Source organism: Puma concolor, chromosome E3, assembly GCF_028749965.1.
Source record: "Puma concolor isolate L17-30 chromosome E3, mPumCon1.1.hap2, whole genome shotgun sequence".
Taxonomy (NCBI): domain Eukaryota; kingdom Metazoa; phylum Chordata; class Mammalia; order Carnivora; family Felidae; genus Puma; species Puma concolor.
The window spans coordinates 26,664,610-26,691,575 of NC_141682.1; the positions used below are offsets into that span (position 1 = coordinate 26,664,610).

Consider the following 26,966-nt stretch of genomic DNA (forward strand, 5'->3'; position numbering starts at 1 on the left):
CTAATGTTCATATAACATTCAGTACAATCCAGTTAAAAATAAGTAGGATCATATCTAACTCTGCCCCAAACCTTCCAGTATCTTTCTACAACCCTCAGAGAAGGGGTTATTCAGGGGCCAACAAGGTCCTATGTTATCTGACCCTGACACCTGTCATTCTGCTCCAGGCCACACTCCTTGTCATTCCTCAAACATGCTGCACATACTCCCACCTGAGGGCCTTTGCACTTATGGTTCCCCTGCCTGGAAGCTCTCTCTCTCCAGATATCCACATAGCCTGCTTCCTCACCTCCTTCAGTCTTTATTAAAATGTTGTTTCTCAGTGAGGCCTCCCTTAGCCTCCCTACTTAAACTTAATCCCCCTGACACTCCCAACGTCCAGCTGCGTTTTTTTTTCCACTTAGCACTTAGCATCTAATATAGCATATATTTTATTTTTTTACTTGTTTATTTTCTGTCTTCCCCAACAAGAGCAGGGATTTTTATCTATTGGTTGTTAAATCCCCAGTACCTAGAACAGTGTCTGACACATGGCAGATCCTAAAAAGGATTTGCCAAATGAATTGTGAATGACTGGATGAATGGACAGATGAATGGGTGGATGAATCTCCAAGGCTATTATTGTTAGATCCTGTCCAGCTAGCTTTCAGATCCCAGCATTCCAGCTATTACAGACTACTTCTCTCATTTCTTCCATTCCAGATACTCAAGAGCACTGGGCTGTGGGTGGAACTTCTAAAAGCTCCATCATTTGGACAATCATTCATTCCATGTGTTTCCCTTGCCCTGAGCTGCTTCCCTTAGAGACTCAGATTTGGACAGGAAGTCAATCAGCAACCCTGAGCCAGGCAAGGCCAAATCCACAAGGAAGCCAGAGGAGAGGCCTGAGGGCCTGAGCAGCTGGCAACAGGCCAGGACCTGCTGGTGGTGATGGATTGGGGGCAGTGGGTACCAAAGGCAATGACGGTGACAGAGCAGGCAGTGGAGAGGCGAAAAGTCCCACTTCCTGTTCACTGATTGGGAATTTAATGAAAACCATCATTCACTTTCGGGTTCCATCGCAGGAGCAGGTGTGCTGACTGATAGCGGGGCGTGTTCCAGTTGTCCTGAAGCAGGCTTTCTGGGTTTTGCTTTACAAAAGACCTCTCTGTTGGACTTGGAATTTGCCCAGGCAGTGGAGGTCACTTGCACTTTTTCCAAGTGCTCCAGATGGACAGGAGAGAGGTGTGGGGGCTGAAAAGGGGAATGTGTTCTGACTTGAAAGGGAATCAATGACCCCCCTGCCCTGGCTCAGTCCATCTGCCGCAGACATCAGGGCACTGAGGGGCCTGCAATCTCAGTGTTATCAGGAAGGAGGAAGGCAAATGTGAGTGCCTTTTCGTCCCCTCTCATTTAGGCCAGGAAGGCCTTCTGCCAGGATCACATTCCAGCTCCCTGCGGCCATTTTCCAGAAAAGGGCTCCCTACTCCTAAACCCCCACCCCCACTGCCCAGCAATATGAGGGGCCAAGGAATCTTAATTGAGAGTGTGAGGTCTCTTTGACACCACCAACCCCAAAGGACAGGATCAGAAAGAGTAGGGGAGCATCATAACCTCTCCCCACCCCCATCTTTCTCACACCTGACCTTGCTTGCTTGAGAGTCCCCTGCAATATTACATGCAGCTATAGGGCAAATGGAGGGGCTCAATTTGGCCTGTAACTCCAGGATTTTCTACCAAATGGTGCGCATGTCCCCTCATTCTTTTCCCTAGAATTTCTGACCATAGAAACTGCTCAATAATAATGGTAGTAATAATAATGCATTAGGTCCTTACCATGTGCCAAGCATTGTGCTAAGGGTTTAACATGCCAATATTGGTTACAGAGCTGATTTAGTGGTTCCAAATCCTGGCTATATCTCACTGCCATGTGGCCCTGGGCAAGTAGGACATTTTGCTGCCAATCAGTTTCCTCATCTATAAAATTCATATAATAACCATACCTACCCCATAGGATTAGATGGCTCAATCCATGGAAATCTCTTAGAAATTAGTAGGCAACATATAATTGATTGCTAAATAAGTCTTATTTGACTGACAACTCTATGGGGTAATCACAATTATTTTTTTCATTTTACCCATGAGGGAAGTGAGACTCACAGAGTTGGAATGAATTGCCCAAAGTTGTATTACTTCCAGTGTTGTTGAGCACACAGAACCCTGATGCACCTCCCAAATGACCAATTTCACAAAATATGTGTCTCCCATCCTGTCACGTTTCTGAAAATTTACCTATTACAGCACAGCGTGAGGAAGGCCCAGGAGCTAAGCAAGTGAAACCGAGCCTCCTCCCTGAGAGATGGGGAGTAAGAGAGGCTCTAGCAACTTCTGACTTATACTGGCTTTTTCAGATAACCCATCATCCAAGCAATCCAGGAGCCTGGCTGAGGAGCTGGGCAAAGCGGTGGAGATCATGGGCAAAGGCAAGAATGGGCTTGGCTTTGGCAAAGCAGACATCACAGTCGAGAAGGAACTTCAAACGGAGTTTAACATTAAGGAGGCCCCAGAGTTGAAGCTGTTTTTTGAGGGCAACAGGTCAGAACCCATCAGTTGCAAAGGTAATCGTGGTTGTGTGTCAATCAAGGCAATGTTAGCTGTGGAAACACAAACACCAGCATTTCAGCGGTGTGAAAGAATTACAAGTTTACTCCTTGCTCATGTAGAGCCCAGTTGGCAGTCAGAGGGTGGAGGTGGGAGAGTTCTGCTCCCCAAGTCTTTCAAGGACCAAGGTTCCTTCCAGCTTGTGGCTCTGCCCTCCCTTAGGGCCCCTGAGGCCTCCACCATTTTCTCCCTATCTAATAGTTGGGGCAAGGAGCCAGAGGGTTGCCAATGGTAGTGTTGGTGACCCAAGCTTGGAAGTGGCAAACATCATATCTCTTTCCATTGACCAAAATTCTATTACATGGTCCCAGTCAACTGAAAGGCTGGGCAATATGGCCCTGATCTGTGTCCATAAGGAAAATAAGTTTTGGTGAATCTATAGCTGCCTCCACCACAGTTGTATCTCAGCTGGTGGGTTCCAGAAGTACCATGAGGTGGGATAGTGAGATGCATAGCTCATAAACTCCCAGAGACCAGAGAGTGAGTTCCTAACTCCACTACCTACCTACTATCCCAATCTTCTACTTTAGAATGATTTTGACAGGGTCCCAGGACAAGGAAGCACTGGTTGACCAAAAGGGAGACTGGGAGATGATGAAACAAGACAGATTTGGGACAGAGTGACTACCAACCACTTTAGTTTCTATCATCATCCACTTTGTTCGTTAACTTGTTCATTCACATAAACAATGATCTTACTGAGAAACTACCATGTGTTAAGACCTATATTGGTGTTAAGGATGCCTGAAGATTTATGTGTCTCAGTGTGGTACATGGTAGGTCCTAATTTTTTTAATGCTAAATATATAAATGCATAAATGTGTGCAAAATTGATGGATGGATGGATGGATGGATGGATGGATGGATGGATGGAATGAAACTGACGAATGCCAATGTGCCCAAGACAGCCTGTACTATGTTGGGAGAATGCTCCCCTTATATGTATGAATTACTGAGTCAGGAAACTGAGATAGTCTTTTGCAGGGTCTGACACTTAGCAGGTCTGCGATAAGCCTGTTTCAGTTTTGTTGACAAAAACCAAAAGGGCCCAGAGAGTGCCATCACCTCCAGGAGCTACAGGATACCTTGCGGTTCTCAGAGTGGACACAAGGAGGAATGAGACACAGACTAGACTTTCAGGGGAAGGTGCAGCAAAAGCACCTACCTCAGGGCAGATTAGAAATAAGACCCAACAAGACCCAGCAGTGTAGTGGCTCATAGCTGGCCTATGGGATAATGAAGAGGCAGGGGGAGGGCAGAGAAGAGATGGAGAGAGTAGACAGGAGCAGTGAGAGAAGAAACATGGTGACTGCTGCTTCCTAGGGATATACTGAGTGACAACTGTCAACAATGGTGACTCAATGATCCCAAGACAGGAATCTTTTGTGATGTGTTGGCTTTGGGGAAGGTGGTGAAGAAATGAGAGACACTGGTTATTTTGTTGAAGTCTATATCTGCTTATGGAGTGGCTTAGGTTCTGGGGTGCCCTCACCTCCTAAAGGCAGGTGAGGTCTGACTTCTTTTTGAGGCAATAAAGGTGACAATGTGGCAACTTCCAGACTGTCGGAGCCCCTTTTGCTAGAAGCCAGTGCCTGGGACCTCCTCTGCCATACAGGAAGCTGCATCACCACCTCCCCCAGGAAGTCTCCTTTGACTGCCCAGGTCAGTGTGCCTGCCCTCCTCTGGGCTCCCACAGCACCTGTGCTTCCTCCTTCAAGGCCCTTACTTCACAGAACTGTATTTGTACTTAGTTGTCTGGTGAGAGCACAGGGTCAGGAGCTGATCTCACTTCCTTTCCCAGGTCCTCTGAAGAGGCTGCCAGAACTGGCACACACCAGCTGGCTTTAAATCCTTACTACATGCCTGAAGAACAATCACTTCCTCTTGTCAAATTTTAATTTCCTCATCTGTAAAATGGGGATGGTGCAAGTATCTACATCCAGGGGTTGCTGGTTAGATGAAACAAGTTTATAAGGCACAAGCCCTGACACATATCTGAACCATTTACTGTGTTCCACCACTGTTCTGGCCCCCTTTTCATATGTCACAGCCCAGTGTAGGGGCTGGGGAATCCGAGGCTTAGAGAAGTGGAACAACAACTTTCTCAACAATCCCCAGCTAATTAAGCACTGCAGGAAACAAATGTTCTCTGTGAGGGGACAGACAATCTCTTTCACAACTACTTAACTCTGCTGATGCAGTGGAAAAGCAGTTCCACAATAACAAATGGGTGTGGCTGTGTTCCAATAAAACTTTATTTATAAAGGCAACTGGCAGGTCAGATTTGGCCCATGGGCTGCGGTTGACCAACCCCTGCTGTGCATTGTGCTGCACTCTAAAGTAAATGGCAGATGTGGTCCTTATTATTATCAAACCATTAGTTTCCTGACCCTTGTGCAGTGCGCAGGGACACTTAGGTTCTTCATGAATAGTTTTTGAGTTTGAATGGGATAGAATTGCAATTGCCCCACTGCAGGCAGACTTGGGACAAGGAGCCAGCCCATATTTCTACTAGGTTTGCCCATCCCTCTTCTTCTTCAGTATTACCCCCAACCAGGGAAAGAGGCAGTGGGATACTGGGAGGGAACCAGGGCCTAGACTTAGGACAAACACTAGTTATGAGAATTTGAGCCAGCCTTCCAATTCCTCATTTCCTAAATAGGATGAATACTGTCAGTTCTGCCAACTTGACAGGGCTTCCCTGAGCTAAGATGGGCAACAGAGCTCTGCTAGTCTCCTGCCCCAACTTTTATGAAAACTTCCCCATGTGGGGGTTAGTCCTTATTGGGTCAAAGCTATAGTTCTGGTTCTCTTCTAGTCTCCTAAGGATTAATGGTGGGAGACTTGGCCATGGCCTCCTCACTAGAGGGAGGGAAACTCAGGTTGGCTTCAGGGCCTCAGTTAATGATGCATTCATAGCTTGTGCTTCAAAATATGCAGTGGAATGACAGCCCCAGTCAATCATTAACATAACATTCACACCTCAGTTGTTACCATGTCCTCTGGCTCAGAGTCAAGAGTCAGGGGAGACACATGGCCAGCGGGGCAGTGACTGAGCTGCAGACACTCAGGAACAAACTATTTATCAAGTTAAGAGCTACCTCAGTCCCATGGGATCCAGAGGGGCAAAGAGAACTCAGACATCCCAGAGAAGATGATCTGAGATCAAATTCCTTTAAGCCAGCTTATCTTATAATTCATTCACCTCATTCATCCATTCTGTAATTATTTCTTGAGCACCTAGTATGAGCCAGATGGTTACAGGAGCTAGCGAGCAAGCTAGACAAAAACTGCAGTTTCAGAAAAAGGTAGAAAGTTTCAGAAAATGTAATAGATCATAAAATAGAAAATGATATGATGGGGAGGAGGGTGGTGGTAAGAAAAGTCCAAATCTAGGACTAATAAGCCAGAGGAGATGCCCTGATTGCTGAGGAAAAGGCAGCACAGGTGGAGGGACTGGTGGGTGCCAAGGCCCAGTGTGCCGGGGGAAGAGGGCATGGCTGCCGTACGGACAGCAGGAGACAGAGGCACATGAGATTGGCACTATGGTTCTGATGACCTGAAATTCAAATGGACTCGGAGGGCTTTTTGTTCACCTTTTTTGGTATTTTCGGGACTTTGAAACCAGTTCCTTTCAGAGCACTTACAACATTTTTTTTTTCAGACAAATGCCTGTAAGAGAAACTATTTCCATAATTTGTGCCTGCTTCTTTCTGAAAGATGGCTTAGAACATAGAATAGTCTACATGAATGTGAAAATAGAAACTCAGCCTTGGGGCTGAATCCAGGAAGAGAGGGGGACTGCCACAGGGTGGAGTGCCATGGTCTGAGGTTGGCATGAAGCCTCCCCCATCTCTCTCTGTCCCTTGAGGCCAGCACATCGTCCTTCTATGAACTTCTATAGGCCTGACTCATTGTGGCTTTTAAAATGGCCTAATTGGTATCTATTAAAGCTGAATGCAGCATCCCCTATGACCAGAAATTCTACTCCTGGGCATGTACCCAACAGAAGTGCATACAACGTGCCCCCAGAGACATGCATGAAAATTAATTAACAGCCCCAAATTTGGAAACAACCCAAATGCTTACCAACAGAGGATGGATAAATTATAGAATATTCACAAAACACAATGCTACACAGCCCGTGCAACAGCCCATGAATCTCACAAATGTAACAAAGCCAGACCCCAAAACACACACTGTGATTCCATTTATATGAAGTTCAAGAGCAGGCAGACTAATGCATGCTGTTGGAAGTTAGAATGGTGGTTACCCTTAGGTAGGGGTGTGTCAGGGGCTAGGAGGGGGCCCAGTAGGGACTTGTGAGAGCCTGGCAATGATCTATCTCTTGATCTGGGTAGTACGCAGGTGTGTTCATTCTGCAAAAATTCATAAGACTATACATTATAATTTGTACACCTTTCTGTATGCAAATATACTCCACTGTAAGTTTTTTAAACTTATATTGTTTATATTTATATAAACATATATATTTATATGTAAGCAAAGATGCTGAAAATAGAGTCCTTTCCAGTCGATTTACCACCTGACATGCATTCATCAAGCTGCATGCAGCAATTTGTCCTGCACAGACTGTTTGCTCTGCCTGGAAGCCTTTCCCTCTCCTTCCTTGTCCAATTTCCTTCTTATTGCTGCCTTCTTATTGACTCATTTGCATCCTTCAGTTTTCAGCTCATAAGTGATTTCCTCCAGGAAACCCTCCTTGAATACACAGTCTAGGTCATGTATCTTTGCTACAGGCTCATAGAACTTTGCTTTTGAATACCTACTTTGAGTGTGATTATATGCTTGTTTGTGTAATTATTTGACAATTGTCCTAGTCAACAGAACGAGAGCTGCAAAACAGTGTGATTGTGTTTGTTTCTGCTCACCATTATATCCCCAGGACCAAACACAGCACTCAATAACATAATAGGTACTCAGCACATATCTGTCAAATGAACGAATGAGTGAAGGAATGAATGCTGAGTGAAGGAATATGGGCCTATAGATGTAGTCCAAAGCTACTTAAAACAAACACTGCTTTATATCATAAACTCAATTTAAATGCTTCATTTTATTCTATAGTAATCTTTGATAGAAAATAGTATTTTATGTTATCTACCATCATGTGGAATTGATGATTCTAGCAAACATATGTCTATAGCTTCATGTACATTTTGGCACACTATTAAGTCTCCCCAGACATGGTATATGTGTCCCAATTTTAGAAGCTAAGATTTTGCTGTGCTTAGCACCTCCCATGATAGCTGAGAAATGGAAGTCATGACCTATGACCTTCATGAGAAGGTCTCAATGAGAAGTTGGAGGCATAGGCAATAAGGGAATTTTCCCAAAGTCACAAAGCTAGCTGGTATTTTTATTTACATTTCATTCATTTATTTTATTTTTTTAATAAATCTATCTTCCTGTCACTTTGGAAGGTAGGTAAGAAAAGAAGAGAAGGCATGCTTCCTCTTGGGTTTGATTCCCAGGTGCACTAGTAGAATGGTCATTGGAAAGTCAAACCTCAGTTTTCTCTTTTGCAAAATGGGGAGGGTAAGAGTATCTATTCCATATGGTAGTGTTGTTTTGGGGATATAATATATGCAAATTGCTCAGCAGAGTGCCTTGTCCTTGGTAAGTGCTCAATGAAGTTTAGCTGCTGCTGTTAATGTTCATGCCTTGGTACTGGGGTGGGAAGGAGTAGAAGGAATGACCTTGGCCTTTAATGTGTGGGAGTCCAAGACTGAGATGCTTCTGCTCATTAAACTTGGAAAAAACAAGTCTTACTCCAGTTTAAGAGGAAACTGCTATGAGATCCACTTAACTGTCTCTGTTTCCAGGAGTGGTTGAATCTACTGCCTTGGTCGTTTGGTTGAGAAGACAAATTAGCCAAAAAGCATTTTTGTTCAATAACACCCAGCAGGTGTTAGATTTTGTGAAATCCAGGCCCTTGGTCATCATTGGCTTCTTCCAGGTACTGGGGTCAAGAGGTGGGAGGTGACTTTTCAACTGGTAAGGATCCTGTGTCTGGGAAGGGGGGGGCGGTGAGGAGAGGTCTTCCACTTGGGTTAATTCCATGCCCGTTCTTCCTTTTCCGACAAGCTGTTTTCCCAGGGTTAAAATGAAGAAGGGAAGAATAGAAGGTAAAGTGGTAGGAGATGCTAACCAGAAAGGTGGACAGGAATGCAGAGAGAGGAGAGGAGACTGACATTTATTAAATTGGTTTTGATAGTATAACTGATCTTTTGGAGGCCCATTTAGAACATCACTGAATAATAAATAATTTGCAAATTGTTTTTCCTTGTGCAGAATGAGTTTCTCATATGTCTCTACTCATGTCCTGTAACTCTGACGATTCTTTCCTTCCCCCAGTAGAAGTCAGAACTTTGGCATTATATTTTTACATAGGAAGAGTATGTGCCTCTTTCTGTCTCATTTCACTTTTCAGCCCCAAGTTTCTCATATTTGGTGATCCATGTGGCCAGATCAGTCGCCTCTTCTGAAAGCGATTAAGGAATAAATGTTTAAGTCTAAACCTGTGTGTTTAGAACAACCTTATTATAAATAATTGGAAAAAATCAAGTTTATCTATTCTCTTCATTAATCTCTGTGGAGTTGTCTATTTTGGGCTTAGTCATAGCCATATAAGTATTCTGAGTATGAAACATCCATGAAAAGGGATTTAGGGGACCCAGGAAAACCCCAGAACTTGGAAAGGTGAGGAGACAAATTGGTCACCATTTCTACCTTGACCTTAAATAAGCCAGGTATTTTGCTTTCTACCAAAGCCTTACCCAACATCCTTCCCCAAACAGGATTTAGAGGAAGAAGTAGCAGAGTTGTTCTATGATGTGATCAAAGACTTCCCAGAGCTAACGTTTGGAGTGATATCAATTAGCAATGCCATTGGGCGTTTCCACGTCACCCTTGACAGTCTTCTGGTGTTCAAAAAGGTAAGATTTTGATTCTATTGCTAGTGAAGTGTCTCCAGTTCAAAATAGTGTACAATGCATGTATCTATAGGCTTTGGGCACAAATTCTAGTTCTGCCACTTGTGAACTAAGTGGCATTGGACTAGGCCGCTGCTGTGAGATCACACAGTCTCCTGGAGTTTCTCTGGCCTTTCTAGACATTTTTTATTTTAAGCTCCTCCTCCTCTTCTGGATCAGTAAATGCCATTCATTAAGGCTCAGTCCTCTACCTTGTGTTTTCTTCTGGTCCATCCTCTCCCACCCAACCTCCAACAGCAAATATTGTTCATACAATCATGACTTACAAATCTCCATCTCCACCCAGACTTCTCTATCTCCAGACTTTCATATCCATCACCAACTGTCTCAATATGACCAAGCCTAACACAATCTCCCCTCCAAATCCTCTTACAGTGTTTTCTCCCCTCTCAATGAATGGTGTCACCATTTCTCCCATATGAGCAAAGTCAGAATACCCAGGCATTATTCTAAAACCTCCCTCTCCTCCACCATTCACAACCAGTCCATCACTCCAATCCTATTTATTTTAAGTCTAAAATATCCCTTGAATCTATCTATTTAGCTATATTACTACTATCCTAAGTCAAGTGACCATGATCTCCTATACCCTAATACAACATGTACCCAACTGGTCTACCACAATCTCTCTTGTACTGTAAAGAACAATCTTTCCAAAACTCCAACTGATGGCCACCTGCCTCCTTCCCACTGGAAAGCCTTTTAATGGCTTCCTATTATTCTTGGGATAAAGACTCAAGTCTCCAGTAAGACCTACATGGCCTTTCACAGCCTAGCCTCTGTTACACATCTTCCCCTTCTTCCTCTCTGGGATCTAGATCTGAGCTGCCCAATATGGCAGCTACTTGTCACATATGACTGTTTACATTAAAAGTAGTTAAATTAACATTCTAGTTCCCCAATCAAACTAGCTACATGTGGATAGTGGCTACTGTATTGGACAGCATAGATATACAGAGCATTTCCATCATCACAGAAAGTTCTATTGAACAGTGTTACTCTAAACACTGTAGTCTGGTTCCTGAAACATGCCTTACTCCCTCCCCACACAAAGCCAAATCCTTACAGTAATTATGTTATTTATAGATATGGCTCAGAGTGGTTAGTTTACTTGCCCAAGGCCACATAGGAGGTGGGTGAAGTGATACCCAGATCTGCTTAAGACTGTGAGCCACTACATTTTTACTTGGACTCTTGGAAGTCATTAAAAAGTGTTAAGTCGGAGAATAAAATAACCTGATTTATGTATCTGAATGGGACAACATAGAATCTAAAAATAGATCCAAATACATATGGAAATCTAGTATATAATAAAGGTGATATTTTAGATCATTAGGGAAAATATGTTATTCAATGATTAGTGTTGAGAGAATTGGGTAGCCATTTAGAAAAAAAAAAAAAAAGCTAAATCTATATATTCTCCTTCCACCAAATTAAATTCCAGATTGATTTCTTATTGATTTAAAAATATAACGATGAAACCATGGAAACACTAGAAGATGTCATGGAGGATTTTGCTTCTAAACTTGTAGTGGGAAAGCCCTTTTATGAAGCATTGACAGAAACCCCAAAATCTATGAAAAGAAATACTGATAAATTTGGGCCACATAAAAAAATTATTGACAGTTCCACAGAACAAACCTCATCACAATATCAAAAGCCAAAGAGCAAATTTGAAAAATTCAGTTAGGACAAAGCTGGTCTATTTTTATGGTTAAGAGCATGAGTTCTAGAGTCAGACAGCCTGGGGTGGAATCTTGGCTCTACCTCTCACTAGCTTAGCAACCCTGGGCAAGTCACTTCATTTTTCTGTACCTTGATTTCCTCAACTGTACAATGGAAGAAATAATGATTCACAGCTCAGTGAGATGTTATGAGGATTAAAAGAGTTCTTGCATATGGCATATTTAGAACTGTGTGACCGGTACAATATGAGCTCTTGATAAGTCTGATTAGTATTATCAGACTATTACTACGACCAGAAAAGGGTTTTGGTTCTGTCCAAAGGACAATAGGGGCTGTGCGGTATTTGAGCAAGAGAATGACATAAGTGCTTTTTAACCGCATCACTCTGGCTGAAGGTAGGGAATGGGTTGGAGGGAAATAAGGGGAGAAATTGGAAGACCATTAGAAGGCTTTTGCAGGAGTCCAGGGAAGGGATTTGGACTAGAGCATAGGATTGGTGGACGCAAACAGAAGGAGATGGAGTAGAGAGAAACCAACGAAGAGAGCCACCTCTTTGTTCTCCTTCCCCTGCAGACTTTGATCCAGGGCTACAGGCAATTATTTCCTTCTCTATGTTAATTGCAGTCCTTCTGAGAAGCAGTCATCAAACAGGATTAGATATGCAAAAGATTGGGGAAAATGCCTATGAAGGGGAACAAAGGGAGCTGATGTGGGGGGAGGGGCAGGGAGAACTCATCAGGCCAGGATGTAGGTCTGACCCTTTGGAAGGAAAGAAGGTCCTTGATTGCAGTGGAGTTCTAAGAAAGTTGGCCAAAGTTGCCTACCAGAGAAGTCCTGCATCTCCCAGAAATGAGCTTGCCTTAGTATCCCTGAAACAGTGCATCAGTTAGGAGCAGTGTGTAAGATACTGCTCAGCATCAGTACAACTACGTGGATGGATTTCAAAGCACAGCAGCTGGTTACACCCCCTGCTTTGTAGATTGGAGATTTTCACGGCTGCCACAGACCCATGTTTCACCCACAGGCTGGCCATTCCTATTTATGAAGTAAAGATTATGGATTACACTTGTCATGATGGTATTCTCCTTTTGTCCAAGGGGAAAATTTTGCTATTTATATTTATTAAGTGTCTATATTACGGAAGCTACTGCCCTCTAATGTTTTTCTCCTTTTGTCCAAGGGAAAAATTGTGAACCGGGAGGAGCTTATTAATGACAGTACCAACAAACAGGTCCTCAATCAAGTCATAAAGCAGCACCTTACAGATTTTGTTATTGAATACAACACCGAGGTCAGTGAGCCAAAAGGTCCCTGGGAGAAGGGCAGCTGGGGTAGCTTTGTGCCTGGATGACCTATTTCCCTGGTAATTTCAGAGTAAGGATCTGATTTATGAATTGCACATCCTGAATCACATGCTGCTCTTCGCCTCTAAAAGATCCGAGTCATTTGGTATGATAATGCAGCATTACAAGTTGGCATCGAAGGAATTTACAAACAAGGTTTGTGGAAAGTGGTATTGCCCTTGTTGAATGGGGATCCAGAACCTGTAGACCCTAATGCTATTTGCCTGCCAGGCTGATTATAAATTAAGCCAGGGAGAACTTGCATATTCATTTCCATACCAGCTTCCTTATTTACATATTGATACTACATATTATTTACTACTTAATTTTAAACCAGCCTCCTCCCTTCTTCCTGTCCAGTGTCTCTTCCTTTCTTGCTATACCTATGCTTCTTCTTCCCTCATCTTTTTGAGAAGTCTACCATGGGAATGTGAGGTTTGGTTGCTTTTTGATGGACTATGCTCCAGCAAGGGTGAGTGGTTGCACTGTGAGTGGTTTTTGGCCTGCAGGTGAGGAGGAGGAGAGACCACCCCTGCCTGAGGTCAGGGAATAGGAACAGCCTGAAGGTGTGAAGCAGAAAGGCTTAAACTTTCCACAACTTTTCTTCCTCTTACAAGGGATTTTTGTCACTGAGTTTCTAAGCCTCTCAGTTTCAATCACCTCATGTAAAATGGAGAACTGTGTGTAAGAATTAGAAGCATTGTATGTAGAGCAATAAGCAATGTACAGTGAACACTGCTATCATCATTGCTATCATCATCATTAGAAACAAATCTGTTTTTCTTAAGACCTATACCTGTATTTATGTAGTTACCACCACCTGGACTATGGAGGCAATTAGTTTCTTTTTTTCTCTTTATTTTTTTATAAGAAGTATGGTAATGGCAGGCTTTTTTTCCTTTTCAAGAAAATTACTCTAAAATTCAAGTGAAACAATTAAAAAGCTTAAACCCCAAAATAAATACAAGTAAAGCCACTAGGGCATGAACATATTTAATGTTTGTGCTACATCCCACCATATTCTCCAGGAAGTTTGTTCCAATTACAGAAATATCTCTGGTTAATATTTTTCCTGCTTTATTCAATTTTAAAATATAGATTTTTGATATAATTCAGTTGATCACAATCTGATTGCTTCCCTCTATTTCTCTTATGTTATGATAGTCAGTACTTAGCCATATTTCTTCCAGATTATTTTTTTAAATTTAGCTCTTTAATCTGGGTGGAGTTTCTTTTGGCATATATTGTTAGACAAGGTTCTTTTTTTTTTAATGTTTATTTTTGAGGAAGACAGACAGGTAGAGTGCATGAGCAGGGAAGGGGCAGAGAGAGAGAGGGAGAGAGAAAATCCCAAGCAGGTTCTATGCTGTCAGCTCAGAGACCCACCTGGGGTTCCATCTCACTGTGAGTTCATAACCTGAGCCGAAATCAAGAGTTAGACGCTTAACCAGTTGACTGAGTCACCCAGGTGCCCCTGAGATAAGGTTCTAAATGCCCTTTACCCCAACTATCTAGGTTCCTGAATGCCATTTATTGACTGTGATACATTTTAGAGCCAAAGACAATGGATGAATACTATTCAGACAGGTCATACCCCCATATCTTATCCTGTTCACATCTAGCCAATATTTGTTGAAAGTATACAAAGGATGGTTCTAATACGTTGCTCTGTTTTCACAGTCTCCCCAGCACCCGGAAGAGTGTCAGGCACATAACAGGGCCCTTAATATTTTGATAGATGAATGACCTGAGGGTATCAGTGTTTGCTGTGGCCTCTAAGTGGCCTCCCCACTTCCAATCTTACTGCTTCTCTGCAACCAGAGTCATTTTTCACAAATTATTGTAGCACTCTCTGGCTTATTATTCTTCAGTGGCCCTCTATCTTATTCAGATAAAACTCAACCTCCTTATTAGAGCTCTGATCTCATCTCTGACATGTCTCTAAACTTGTCCCCCGTGACTCTGTCCCTCATGATGCTGGAGCCACACCAGCCTTTCCTTTCTATTCAAGAACACTTTATGTTCCCTGACCCCAGGCTTTTGCATTAACAACTTCCACTGCCTGGTTCAGTGTTGTCCTGACTTGTTAACTCATCACCCATGTCCCTGCTAAGATGTCACCTCCTCAGATACTCTTCTTGACCTTCCTACCTAACACTGAGCTCTGACCTGACTTCACCTATATGGTCATGTTCTATCACAGTACCCTTTTTACTGTCTAACTGGCACTCATCGCTATATGAATTTATTAATTTATTCACTCCTTTGTTGTCTATTTTTTCCATTAGAACATAAACTCCATGAGGGCAGATCTTATGTCCCCAGTAGGTAGCAAAATGCCTAGTAGGCACTCCACTAATATTTGTTTAATGATGAGTAAATGAAGTCATGAATTCCCTTGACAGAAGAATAATTTAGAACAAAAAAAGCTGACATATGAGCATTTTCTACCTCCCAGTTATTGAACTAAGCCATTGTCCTGTTTAATTCTCTCAACAACCCTATAAGGTGGGTACTCTTATAATCTCTACAAGATAAGGAAATAGAAGCACAGAGAGGGTCAGTTATGGTTTTGCCCAAGGACCTGGATGAAAGTCCAGGACCTCCTGACTTCCTGTGGTTGTGTGGATGGTACCCTGCTCAAGGATGGTGAAACCGGGCAGACGGACAACAACGGCCTGTGCCCTGGGGCACAGGGCTGCCCTGCCTGATGGAAAGGGGCCCTGTTCTATCTTTCAGAGGCACTCCATAGACCCTGCTATTTGCATTCCGTTAGTGATCTCCCATGGCTCTGGAGTTTCTTTCCCTCAGTAAGGGATTCCTTAGCCAGTTTTAATCTTTAACCTTCTCATGGCCTCCAATCCTAGAGGGACACAGGTTTTATTTGATTTGGCAGATCCTTTTCATCATTGTGGATGCAGATGAACCCAGAAATGGACATATATTCAAATACTTCAGGATTACAGAGGTTAATATCCCATGTGTCCAAATCCTAAACTTAAGCTCTGACGCGAGGTACAAAATGCCTTCTGAGGAGATAACCTACGAAAATCTCAAGAAATTTGGCCGCAGCTTTCTGAATAGAAGTGCCAAGGTAAGTTTGTTGTTGGACAAACTTTACCCTGAACCTCAAAATTTCATAATTTTGCTGGCTTTGGTCATCTGAACAGGGAGGCAGAATAAAGGTCAATCTCATGGTTCAAAATGGGGAAATACCCTTATCTCTCCACCTCCAATCTTTTCAACTTTTGACTTGTCCTGACACTATGATTCCACCATTAATTCTTTATTCTGAAAGGCATTTCCTTTGCAGATACTCTCAACTGAAATGCAGGAGCTCCCAGGGCCAACATCCTATGAAAGGAGACACTTTTCCTCCTTTTGGACTCTCCTGTGAAAGATTTAAGGATAGATGGATTTTGGGGGGAGGGGGGTGGGGATGTATTAAGCCATCAGGATTTAGCCCTAAAGGTTTTAGGGACCTCTTGTCTGGGAGGTTAGAAATGAGCCTGTTTTGCTATAAAAGGAAGGAGAAGGATCATACATAACACAACATCTCCTGCTGTTTATGTAGCACTTGTGAAGTCCTTCAGCCACCCTGCTGCATTAGGTGACCATATTTTTTATTTACCAAATGGAAACACTTTTGAGAATAATGGGGGTTGGGGGCATGCAATCTTTAAAAGTATTCTGAAACAGAATAAATTGGAACTTTCCAGGCAAACCAGAATATTTGGTCCCTTTCCCTCTGAGGGTTCCCATTACCTTCTGTCCATTCCCACACAGACACTCCTTCTCAAGTGAAAGCTGTTTTTTTTTTTTTTTTCTCCTATGCACATCATCATCACAGGCCAAGTAGTGAGGCTGGTGTCCTCCATGACATTTCCTCCTACCTTCAAAATGCCAGACCCCACGCATTTGGACTTTTAGATCACCTGCTCCTACCTTCCATTGCTGTCCTCTGATCATGTCCCTTTCACTCTCTGAGGACTTAAGCTCATTGCAGACTTGCTTTCCATCCCTTCTCTGCCATCACCTCCAGAAATGTCAGTATGCAAAACCCTGGTCTCTCTCTTCTCTAGTCACTGTTTGCCATTCCAGCCACCTGCTCTTGTGGCCACACTTTAGAGATGGCAGCCCCTCTGAAAACCTGATTTCAAGCTTCCCATCCCTTTAGTTCCTTTTGTAGTATCCATATTGTTGTAAATCCTTACCCTTCTCATGGCTTCCAGTCTCCTGATGCCATGTCACAATCTCTCTACTGCCTTCATGAACTTGGATTCCATAGTTCATCGCTCTGGTGACGATTCCCTTAATTCCTTTATCCCTTTATTTCTTTATCTATCTTCTACTTCTTTACACCCTGTAGAATTTACAAGGCAAAATCACAACCCTGGTTGAACCCACTTCATGTCCCTACTGCTTCCAGGCCAATGCTAGAGAAACAGAACACCACCCTGAGGCAGGCTGGTTTCACTGAATCACAAACCTCCTGTGGGCTCTTTGAAATGTCTTGACATATCTATAGAAATTTCTCTTAGTGTGTTCATTTTCTTCATCTCTGAGTCTCTTTGTCCTCATATCCCCTTCCTTCTTCCAGTCTCAGCTGAGCACGAGACCATGTATCATTAAGGCAAGGGCCCCTCATTTTCTGTCAACATATCTACAAACCTACCTGCAGCACTACCCATTCTCTCTCTCTTCCCTCCAGTTGAGCCTCAGGAGGTGTCTGTCTCCTTGTCAAGGGCCAATACATCCACCAAACTCTTGCAATAGAGATGAGCATGCTTCACATGATGTATGAGATGTCACATGCCTGGTCTGGCCCATTTCTAATTTCCAACTTTTTCACCATTTCCCACCTCCCATGTCCAGCCCCCACCCTCTTTATGCTTCCTCAGAAAGAATCTTCAAGTCCCTTCCAGAGGCTGGGGTCGGGACGAGGGAAGTATTGTAGGAGCTGGCAAACTGGGTAAAGGCCAGACAGCTATGCATATTAAGGACTTGGTGTCCTGAGAGCAATAGAAATGAAAATTTGCATGGTGAAAATAAAACCCCACTGGTAGAATAAAGGTGTGGAGAAGATTAGGAGATGCAGAAAGAACTCTGTGGGGCTATTGCAGTGATCTAGGTGAGAGATGAAGGCTACCTGGGTTGGGGAACAGCAGTGCAGATGGAGAGAAGGGTGTGGATTCAAGAGACTGCAGGAAGCAATGGTTGTAGAGAAAAATATATGTTGTGAGATTTATACCATTTCCTTCAAAAAGAAGCAGAGTTAGGTTCATTCTTTCATGCATTCTCTCACAGAATATTTACTCAGGTCCTACAATGTATCAGGCTGTGCATACTCAGTGATGAAGACAGAAAAATACCTTGTGACATTCTGTCTAGTGTAGTAGAGACACATGAATCAAATAACCAGAAAAGAAAATAATGAGAAAAATAACATATATATGATAAACTTGAATAAGTGATACAAGGAAAAATATTAAATGGTATGAAAACTTACGGTAGCAGGATCTGACCTAGTTTGGAGAGAGTGAGGGAAGCCCTCCCTAGAGATCATTTTGAAGGGTAAATCTGAGTTAACTGGATAAAGAAAGAAGAGCAAGAATGGGGAGTGGGGAAGGCCCTCCAGACGCAGGAATGGCATCAACAAAGGCCTGAGGTGGAAGAAAGCTAGCCCTTTGGTTAAACAGAAGACCAGTATGGTTGAAGAAAGGAAAGAAAGAATGGTAATGAGCTTGGTGAGGCTAATGGGAGCCAAAGGGTGATAAAGGTTTAACAGGTCATGTAAATTATCTTGGTTTTGATTCAGGAAGTAATTGGGAACAGATAAACTTTAGTGGGGAGGTCAGGACAAACTAGTTAAGATGTTAAAGACATGAACCCAACTCTCATCTGAGAACCTCACAAATTACATATTTGGAAGGCTAGAATTCATTCCAGCTTGAAGCCCTACCTCTTCCTTAGCCCTCTGATCTCAACTGGCCCTGAACAATTCAGGCTGAACATGAGCATTTCAAACTCTTTCCCAAGGCTCTTGTTAAGAACAAGAGAAAACTTCCCATTGTTTCCCATTGGGGCAGGGAGCCCCAACTGCCAACCCTTTTCTGGCGACTGTCAGATCTCTCAAATTTGCTTCCTAGAAACATCAATCCAGTGAAGAGATTCCAAAATATTGGGACCAGGGGCCAGTTAAGCAACTCGTTGCGAAGAACTTCAATGTGGTGGTCTTTGACAAGGAAAGGGATGTATTTGTGATGTTCTGTAAGTATCTCTGCAGAGGCCATAGAAAGCAGTGGCCCAGACATTACTTTTTCATCTGTTATTCCTGAATTCTTGGGCCCCCAAAACTCAAAAATCTATCAAAACACTATGTGAAGGATGGTTTTCTAACATCCAAAGAGTTTGGATTAAGATGCTATCACCCACAGTGCAACTCTTCCTGAAAATCTAATTCTTGGAACGTGTGGAATACCGTCCATATAATTCAGGTCTATGGCTTTTACAACAATAATATGCTGATGGCTAACACTGATTCAATGCTATGGTATACCAGGCCTTCTGCTGAGCCATTCTATACTTTATCTCATTTAATCCTCACGACACACTTTTGAAAGTAGCTACTACTATTGCTCTCACTTTGCATATGACTAAACAGAGTCTCAGGTGGGTGAAGAAACTTTTCCAAAGTCAGGCAGTGACTAAGTACTGAGAATAGGGATTGGAGCCTAGACAGCCTGACCTCAGTGCCTTGGCTGGTAACTGCTGTACAGAAGAGCAGTTCTGACTTTAAGTAACTTATCAAATGGCCTGTATTTAACCTACCTGAGTTGGTGTGGCCAAACTGGAGACTCAAATCCTGTAGGAAGAGAGCTTAGCAGTGTGTGGCATATTGCAAGCGCTTGATAAATAACAGCTATTATTGCTGCTATTATTGTTGTTGTAATTATTTCCAGTGCTTGCCTAAGGACTATTGCCCTTTCTCTACTCTTTCTGATTTGCATGTGAGAGTCCAAACTGGGGACTTCACTCCTACTCTGAGATACAGAGAAGGGTGATAATGAAGTTACTTCAGACATCTCTCTTATTTACTATTTACTGAGAACTTACAATGAGCCCGACATGAGTTGGCTGTTCACACACCTGCTCTTTTTTCCTCCTCAAAACAAGCCTCTTAGGAAGGTCCAGTGGATTTCTCCATGATACAGATCAGGGAATTTAGTCTCAGAAAGATTAATTACCTTACCCCAGGTCACACAGTAAATTCATTGCAAGGCAAAAAATTCAAATCAAGCTCTGATGCCATTACTTCCTGAGGGCTGGAATGCAATGTGCAGACCTTTAAAAATCTCACTGAAATGGACTCTCATCCACAGGGTGAAGTGTTTAAGGTCTGCGTGGTTGAATAACCATGATCTGTTCCCTTTACGTGAGAGGGTGGGCAGCTTTTCTATACTTACCTGACACTGGAGTTATGAGAATGCTCATTTGGCTCTGGTAAAAGGCAAGAGCAGCCTCATTTTCTCGGAAGCAGGCCTCTCAGATTGGCCCCCTGGGACTGTGACCATTATGCCCCCTCCTGTTCCAACCCAGGGCCCATTGGGCTCCAGGGGAGCTGCAGGGAGAGCAGATGGTCATGGATGCACTTGGTTTGTAAATGGAGGGATGATCATCCAAATGTAGAGGGTCAGGGCCCTGAAAGCCACCCCTCCCACAGAGCCAGAAACTTTAATTCGACCACAAAGAGCAGGGAAGGTTCAGTTTCTTTCCATGCTAGAGCTGGTCCATGATTCTCTCCAGAGGGCTAGGTGCTTGGGCCAGACTCAAAGCTTAAAGGAACTGTCCCTAAGGAAGTCCCCTTTCCAGGGGTCATTGTACTTGTTACAACTTCCTGTTCAACCTCTTAGGTACATTCTCTACCATGGGACTAAAAGGCAGTGTACTATAATAGTCACAAGTCAAAGAAGCCTGACTTCAAATCCCACTTTCTGCTTAATTACCTGGGTGACCTTGGACTGTGAGCTTAACTTCTGTTGGAAAACTCTTGTGCTCTCACTCTCTCTCTCTCTCATATTCATAAACACACACACACACACACACACACACACACACACACACACACGATTTCTGGTAGAACATGAGGAATCATGTAGCATAAATATTTTTCTTGTTTTTTTTTTCTCTTCAACTGGAGTGGAAAGCTATGTCAAAGGAGAAACAAAGAATAGAAGAAAATGTTCCAGCATGCTTAAAGTGTTAGTGTCTGGGTGGAAGGGGACTATATCAGTTTTTTTCTAATTTATTTAATAATGACCAGGTGCTGTGATTGAAATGTAAAATAATGTAATATGGTGTTAAAAGAAAGAGTGCAATTTGCAAAGCAACAGAACCATTAGTAAAATATGGTGATGGTGTTTATGGGGGTAGTATTGACTTTCAGTTTTATTAGTGTGAACTTGAGCAATGGCCCTTCTCTTTCAGATGCACCCTGGTCAGAAAAGTGTAAGGAACTCTTCCCAGTGTTGCAGGAGTTGGGCAGAAAGTATCAAAACCACTCAACAGTCACCATTGCCAAGATTGACATTATGGCAAATGACATTCAGCTGATGTACTTGGACCGGTACCCCTTCTTCAGGCTCTTCCCCACCGACTCTCAACAAGTGAGGAGCTCTTGGGACCCACATACCTGGAAATGCCATTATGTCATTATCAGAGAACCAGTTTCTCCCTATCTCCAGCTCTGCCTTCTACCCAAACAGCTTCATCCTCAGCTCAAGCCCCTATTATCCTCTCATGTTCAGGTTGAAGAGTGTTTTCCATTAGCTTCCCCACAAGTCCCAAGACTTGCTGTAATTGGGTCCAGCTTGGGTTAGCTGCTCTTCCCTTACCCAGTCAGTGTAGTCAGGCTGATGTGAGTGTCTTGATTAGTCAGGTCCAGTTTCCTCTGGTACTGGGGCTGAGCTCTACCCAGACTATATGGAATAAGGTGGGAGGAATTTCTACGTGAATATTGAGGGTGGGGTGCATGAGAAGAAGGAAGATCACATGATAGAAAAGCAGTTAATGTCTTTTACACTTCAGTATTATAATCAGCAAGCATCATCAATGTCATGGAACATACTCTCCATGCTGCTCTGCTTTGGCACCTGGAGAAGGGTGTCCATCAAAACAAAGCAAGCGAAGATTCCTGCTCCCAAGAAGAGTATGACTGAGTGTGGGAGAGAAGTCATGATGTAGGCCCACCTCTACATGCAATTGGAATTGAAGGGGACAGATTCTGGAAGGCAAATATTTCATGGAGACATGAGATTTTGAAGAATGCTGAGGATTTAAATCAGATTAGAAGAGGGATGTGAACTACACATAGGAAGTATAATATGCACGAGGATGTGGGCAGAAGGGTGGCCATAGCACTCTGAAGGAGATGCCATCCTTCTGGTACAGAAGATGCTGTGGAGGAGTGGTACAAAATGAGGCTGAGTTGAGAGGGTGGAGCTATCTTAAGTCTTTAGTTATCTGAAAGGGAGTTTAGACAACCAGTGGGCAGTAAACAGCTTCATAATCTTCTTAAAGACTAAAAAAGGAAAGGGAACTAGTGTTGACTGAGCAATGATCATGGATCAGATGCTTTGTAAAATAAGAACTATTCTTATTCTTCTTCTTATGATAATAACGTCAACTATATGTAGTACTCACTATGAGTCAGGTACTGTTTTAAGTGCTTTTCATATAGTAATTCAATAAATTCTTATAACAACATATATGGTAGGTACTGTTGTTATCTTCACATTACAGATAGAAAAACTGAGTCATAGAGAGGTTAAACAGGGTTTGAACCTTGACAGTATGCTCCGAGGTCCGTGCTCTGAAGCACTACATTATAGCCCTATGGTGGAAGAGTTTTTATTATTCTTATGTTAGAGCCATGGTAATGGAGGCTCAGAGAGGTTAAAGAACCTACTCCCTGTACTCAGGTTGTTAGGGATTTGACCCTGGACTTATCTTACATAGCAATCCCTGAATATTTTGCAAGAAGAGGATATTGTCTTGACCTTGTTCCATTTTCTTTCTAGGCTGTACTGTATAAGGGAGAACATACCCTGAAGGGCTTTTCTGACTTCCTGGAAACTCAAATCAAGACCAGGATTGAGGATGAGGATGGGGTAAGGTGAAACAACAGTACCTGGATTATTCTGTCTCACATAGAACATCAAGAACTCAAAGGACTAGGAGAGGGTGTGCCAAGAGTCCCATAATCTTGTACTCTGGAGATCATTGACGACTCGGTGAACAACTACCCATTTTGGATGACTTTATTTCAAGGGCACTTATTACAAGGAAGTAGAAATGGCAGACTTTAGAAATGAAGGGAAAGACAAAGGCTCTGAGGTCTCCTAAGGTTGCTTCCCTGGCCTCTGTTCCTGAGTCTTGACAGGACTTGGACTTGGACTGTGAGCTTAACTTCTGTTGGAAAACTCTTGTGCTCTCACTCTCTCTCTCTCTCATATTCATACACACACACACACACACACACACACACACACACACACACACACACACGATTTCTGGTAGAACATGAGGAATCATGTAGCATAAATAGCATCACAGTCCTGATGTCTTGACAGGATCCAGCTCTCTGGCATTATTTTCCTAATGGATGAGATGACAATCCCCATTCTCTCTGAATCCTGTTCCTGCCTCAGTGAGACCATCTGCAGGAAGGTGCCATCTCTATTAGTTAGGACCCTTTCATTTGCAAATATCAGAAACACGATTCTTTCGTTTAGGCAACAATGGGAACTTAATCCATATAACTGCTAGAACATCAGGTAGATTCAGAAGCTCAAACTCATTTTCTGTCTCCCCATCTCTGTTTTACCTTTGTTGGCCTTATTCCCAAGCAGTCACTTCCCCATGGAGGGTCAAAGATTTCCCCACAGCTCTAAACTAATATCTTCCCAGCTTAAAAAGCAAGTGCCTAGGGGTGCCTGGGTGGCTCATTTGGTTGAGCATCTGACTTCAGCTCAGGTCATGATCTCATGGTTTGTGAGTTCAAGCCCCACATCAGGCTTTGTGCTGACAGCTCAGAGCCTGGAGCCTGCTTTGGATTCTGGGTCTCAGTCTCTCTCTGCCCCTTGCCCACTTGTTCTTGTTCTCTCTCTCTCTCTCTCTCTCCATCAATCAAAAATAAGTAATCATTAAAAATTTTTTTTAAAAAAAGAAAGAAAAGGGGTGCCTGGGTAGCTCAGTCGGTTAAGCACTTGACTTCAGCTCAGGTCATGATCTCACTGCTCGTGAGTTCAAGCCCCGTGTCAGGCTCTGTGCTGAAAGCTCAGAGTCTAGAGCCCGCTTCCAGTTCTGTGTCTCTCTCTGCCCCTCTCCCACTCATGCTCTGTCTCTTTCTCTCAAAAATAAATAAACATTTGGGGCGCCTGGGTGGCGCAGTCGGTTAAGCGTCCGACTTCAGCCAGGTCACGATCTCGCGGTCCGTGAGTTCGAGCCCCGCGTCAGGCTCTGGGCTGATGGCTCGGAGCCTGGAGCCTGTTTCCGATTCTGTGTCTCCCTCTCTCTCTGCCCCTCCCCCGTTCATGCTCTGTCTCTCTCTGTCCCAAAAATAAATAAACGTTGAAAAAAAAAATTAAAAATAAATAAATAAATAAATAAACATTAAAACAAATTAAAAAAAAAAAAAAAAAAAGCAAGCAGGCACCTACTTCTTAGTAGTCCTAGGAAATGTCCTGGATAGGGATTCATGATAGGCCTGGGTCACATGCCCAGCCCTGGAGTTAGAGCTGGGGCAGCCACACATGTGGCCTTAGAGTGGAGGAAGGAGGTTCCACAAGGGCTTTCTTTCCAGAGGGGCAAAACCACAGTTGGGCTCTGGCATCTATGAGGATGCTCCAAGTGCCTCTCTCTGGGCATTTCCAGGAAAAGAAGACTTGGTAATTATAATCACAATTACCACATATGTCTTGCCTCTTTATTTCTTTATCCTACTTCTTCCCTCCCTTCTTTTCTTGAATAGCTGTTGTCTACTGAGCAAAGTAAAGTGACAGAAGAGGAGGCATTAGCTGAGGAAAAGGAAGTACCTATTATCAAGAAAGAGTTACGTGACCAGAAGTTGCCTGGGATAGAGAATGTGACAAAGCTGGAAGAGCCAGCTGGGCAAAAGGAACCAGCCAAGGAGGAGGAGGAGAAAGTGTTAGCTAAGCCAAAGGGACCTCCAAAAGAAGAGAAGAAACCAAAAGTGAAGGAAGAACTGTAGCTTCTCCAAAGCTAAGAGCCATTTGCCAGGTCCTGGCATCATTTTCTAAGTGGATCTGCTCTAAAAAAAATGATAGATCATTGCAGTGGGTGGAGGCTGGATAATTAAAAATTCCTGAAAGTCTTTGGCCCTGTTCTTTGCATTACCTCTTTTTCGTGGTTGGTGCTGCCTTAGAAAAGCTGTTTGGCCTGGAATTCAGGGTTGCAAGCGAAGCCATAACTGAAACATTTAATGAGTGTTTACAACATGCCACACAGTCATGTAATTCTCACATTACTTTCATTATCCCCATTTTACAGATGAGAGATCTGAGGCAAAGAGAGGTTAAGCAACCAGTGAGGACCACATAGCCAGAAAGCCCTTGAGATATGATCCCAGGCACTCTCACTCCAGAGACTACATTTAACCACTCTCCACACCACCTTCACTAGGTTGGAGTCCCCAGAGTTTGGCTAAAACTTACAAATGAAGTGGACTGATTTGTTTAGGCTGTATTTTGGCACAGTAAGAAAGAGATCCAGCCCCAAACATGTCCCCAGTCTACTATAGTTCAGTAAGTGACCCACTATCTTAAGCAGCAAGGCGCTAGGATAATCCTCAAGCCCCTTTGTTTACTACCCTAAAAGTAACTCTACCAACGCATGTGACTCCACCCACTTGCACTGATTCCATCCACTTCTGTCCACTGACACGTGCCACTTATCTCCATGTGACTCCACCCACTTCCCTCCACCTCCACCCACCATTCTCAGCCAAGGAAGTCTCTCCAATGGTGCTTCTATTGCCATTCTGTAGTTCCTTGCCCACCCCTCACCCCTATTCCATAAAGCTGCTGAAATTCTTTTAAAAAGCCATATTCTTGAAAGCTTGCAACACTACCTTGTTTTAACTCTGTAATGGCATCTTTATCCCTTTTAGAATAAGATTGGTCTGCTCACCATGTCTTCCAGGCCTAGAAATTTCTGGCCCCACAGATCTCTTCTGTTCCCTTCTCTCTCTCTGTCATTTTCTAGGCTCCAGTCATACTTCCTGTCTATTCTTGAACAGTTCAAGTGCTTTCTCTCCTTATGGCTGTTCCTTCTGCCTAAATGCACACATGATGCACTCCCATAGATCTTCATGCAGATGTCTTTTTTATCCTTCAAACCTCAGTTCAAATGCCACCACCTCAAAGAGGGCTTCCTAGATACCAACATTTGAAAGCACCTTGTTTTGCTGTGCACTAATATACTGCTTGATTCCCCCACTGTTGGGTAAGTCCCTGGAGAGCAGATATATCTATTCTCTTCCCCACTGTATTCCTAATGCCTAGAATGCTGCTTGGACACAGTAGGTGCTCAGGTAATAAATATCCATGGATCAAATGAAATTTGATTTCAGCCAGCACCCTATCTCTGAGATACATGATTTCACTGTCATCCCAAAAGGGGCAGGTGCTGACACAGTGTTGCCTGGAGACCCAAATTAGATTCTATATTAGTTTCCTATTATTGCTCTGAAAAATTACCACAAATTTAGTGGCTCAAAAAGTACCAACTTACTCTCTTACAGCTCTGGAAGCCAGAAATCAGAAGTTAATTTCACTGAGCCAAAGTCAAGGTGTCATGAGGGTTAGTCCCCTCTGGAAGAATCCCTTGACTTGCCTTTTCTAGCTTCTGGGGGGCTGCCTGCATCCCTTAGCTCATGGGCCTGCCCAGATAACCTCATATCAAAGTCTTAAACTTAATGGTACTGCAAAGTCCCCTTTGCGACGTAAGGTAACATTCACAGATTCTGGGGACTAGGACACAGACATCTTGGGAAGTCATTATTCTGCTGACCACAGACTCATGCTGCTAATTTGTGTTAATCATTTTGGCCAAGTGGCAACAGAGCTCCTCTTGAAAAAGGGGGCATATTATTTTACCGACCAAAGTCTCTGCAAGTCATCTAGGCCTTTCTACTTGCCACCTATCGTGACAGAAAGGCTGTTTATACTTCTTCAGGCTCCTGAACCAGCTCCTATACCTC

The 26,966-nt window shown here is 43.2% G+C and overlaps 1 protein-coding gene across 1 annotated transcript in view; it reads left to right on the forward strand.

Annotated features, from left to right (window-relative positions):
• The window catches only part of PDILT (protein disulfide isomerase like, testis expressed), a 43,347-nt gene extending 18,268 nt beyond the window's left edge, over positions 1–25,079 (forward strand). The window contains exons 3-12 of the mRNA XM_025916891.2: positions 2,391–2,597; positions 8,487–8,620; positions 9,462–9,599; positions 12,523–12,633; positions 12,716–12,841; positions 15,582–15,779; positions 18,835–18,955; positions 21,173–21,351; positions 22,765–22,854; positions 24,717–25,079. Coding sequence (XP_025772676.1) covers positions 2,391–2,597; positions 8,487–8,620; positions 9,462–9,599; positions 12,523–12,633; positions 12,716–12,841; positions 15,582–15,779; positions 18,835–18,955; positions 21,173–21,351; positions 22,765–22,854; positions 24,717–24,956 — 1,544 coding nt within the window. The 3' untranslated portion in view covers positions 24,957–25,079. The remainder of the gene's footprint in view (positions 1–2,390; positions 2,598–8,486; positions 8,621–9,461; positions 9,600–12,522; positions 12,634–12,715; positions 12,842–15,581; positions 15,780–18,834; positions 18,956–21,172; positions 21,352–22,764; positions 22,855–24,716) is intronic.
• The last annotated feature ends 1,887 nt before the right edge of the window (positions 25,080–26,966 follow it).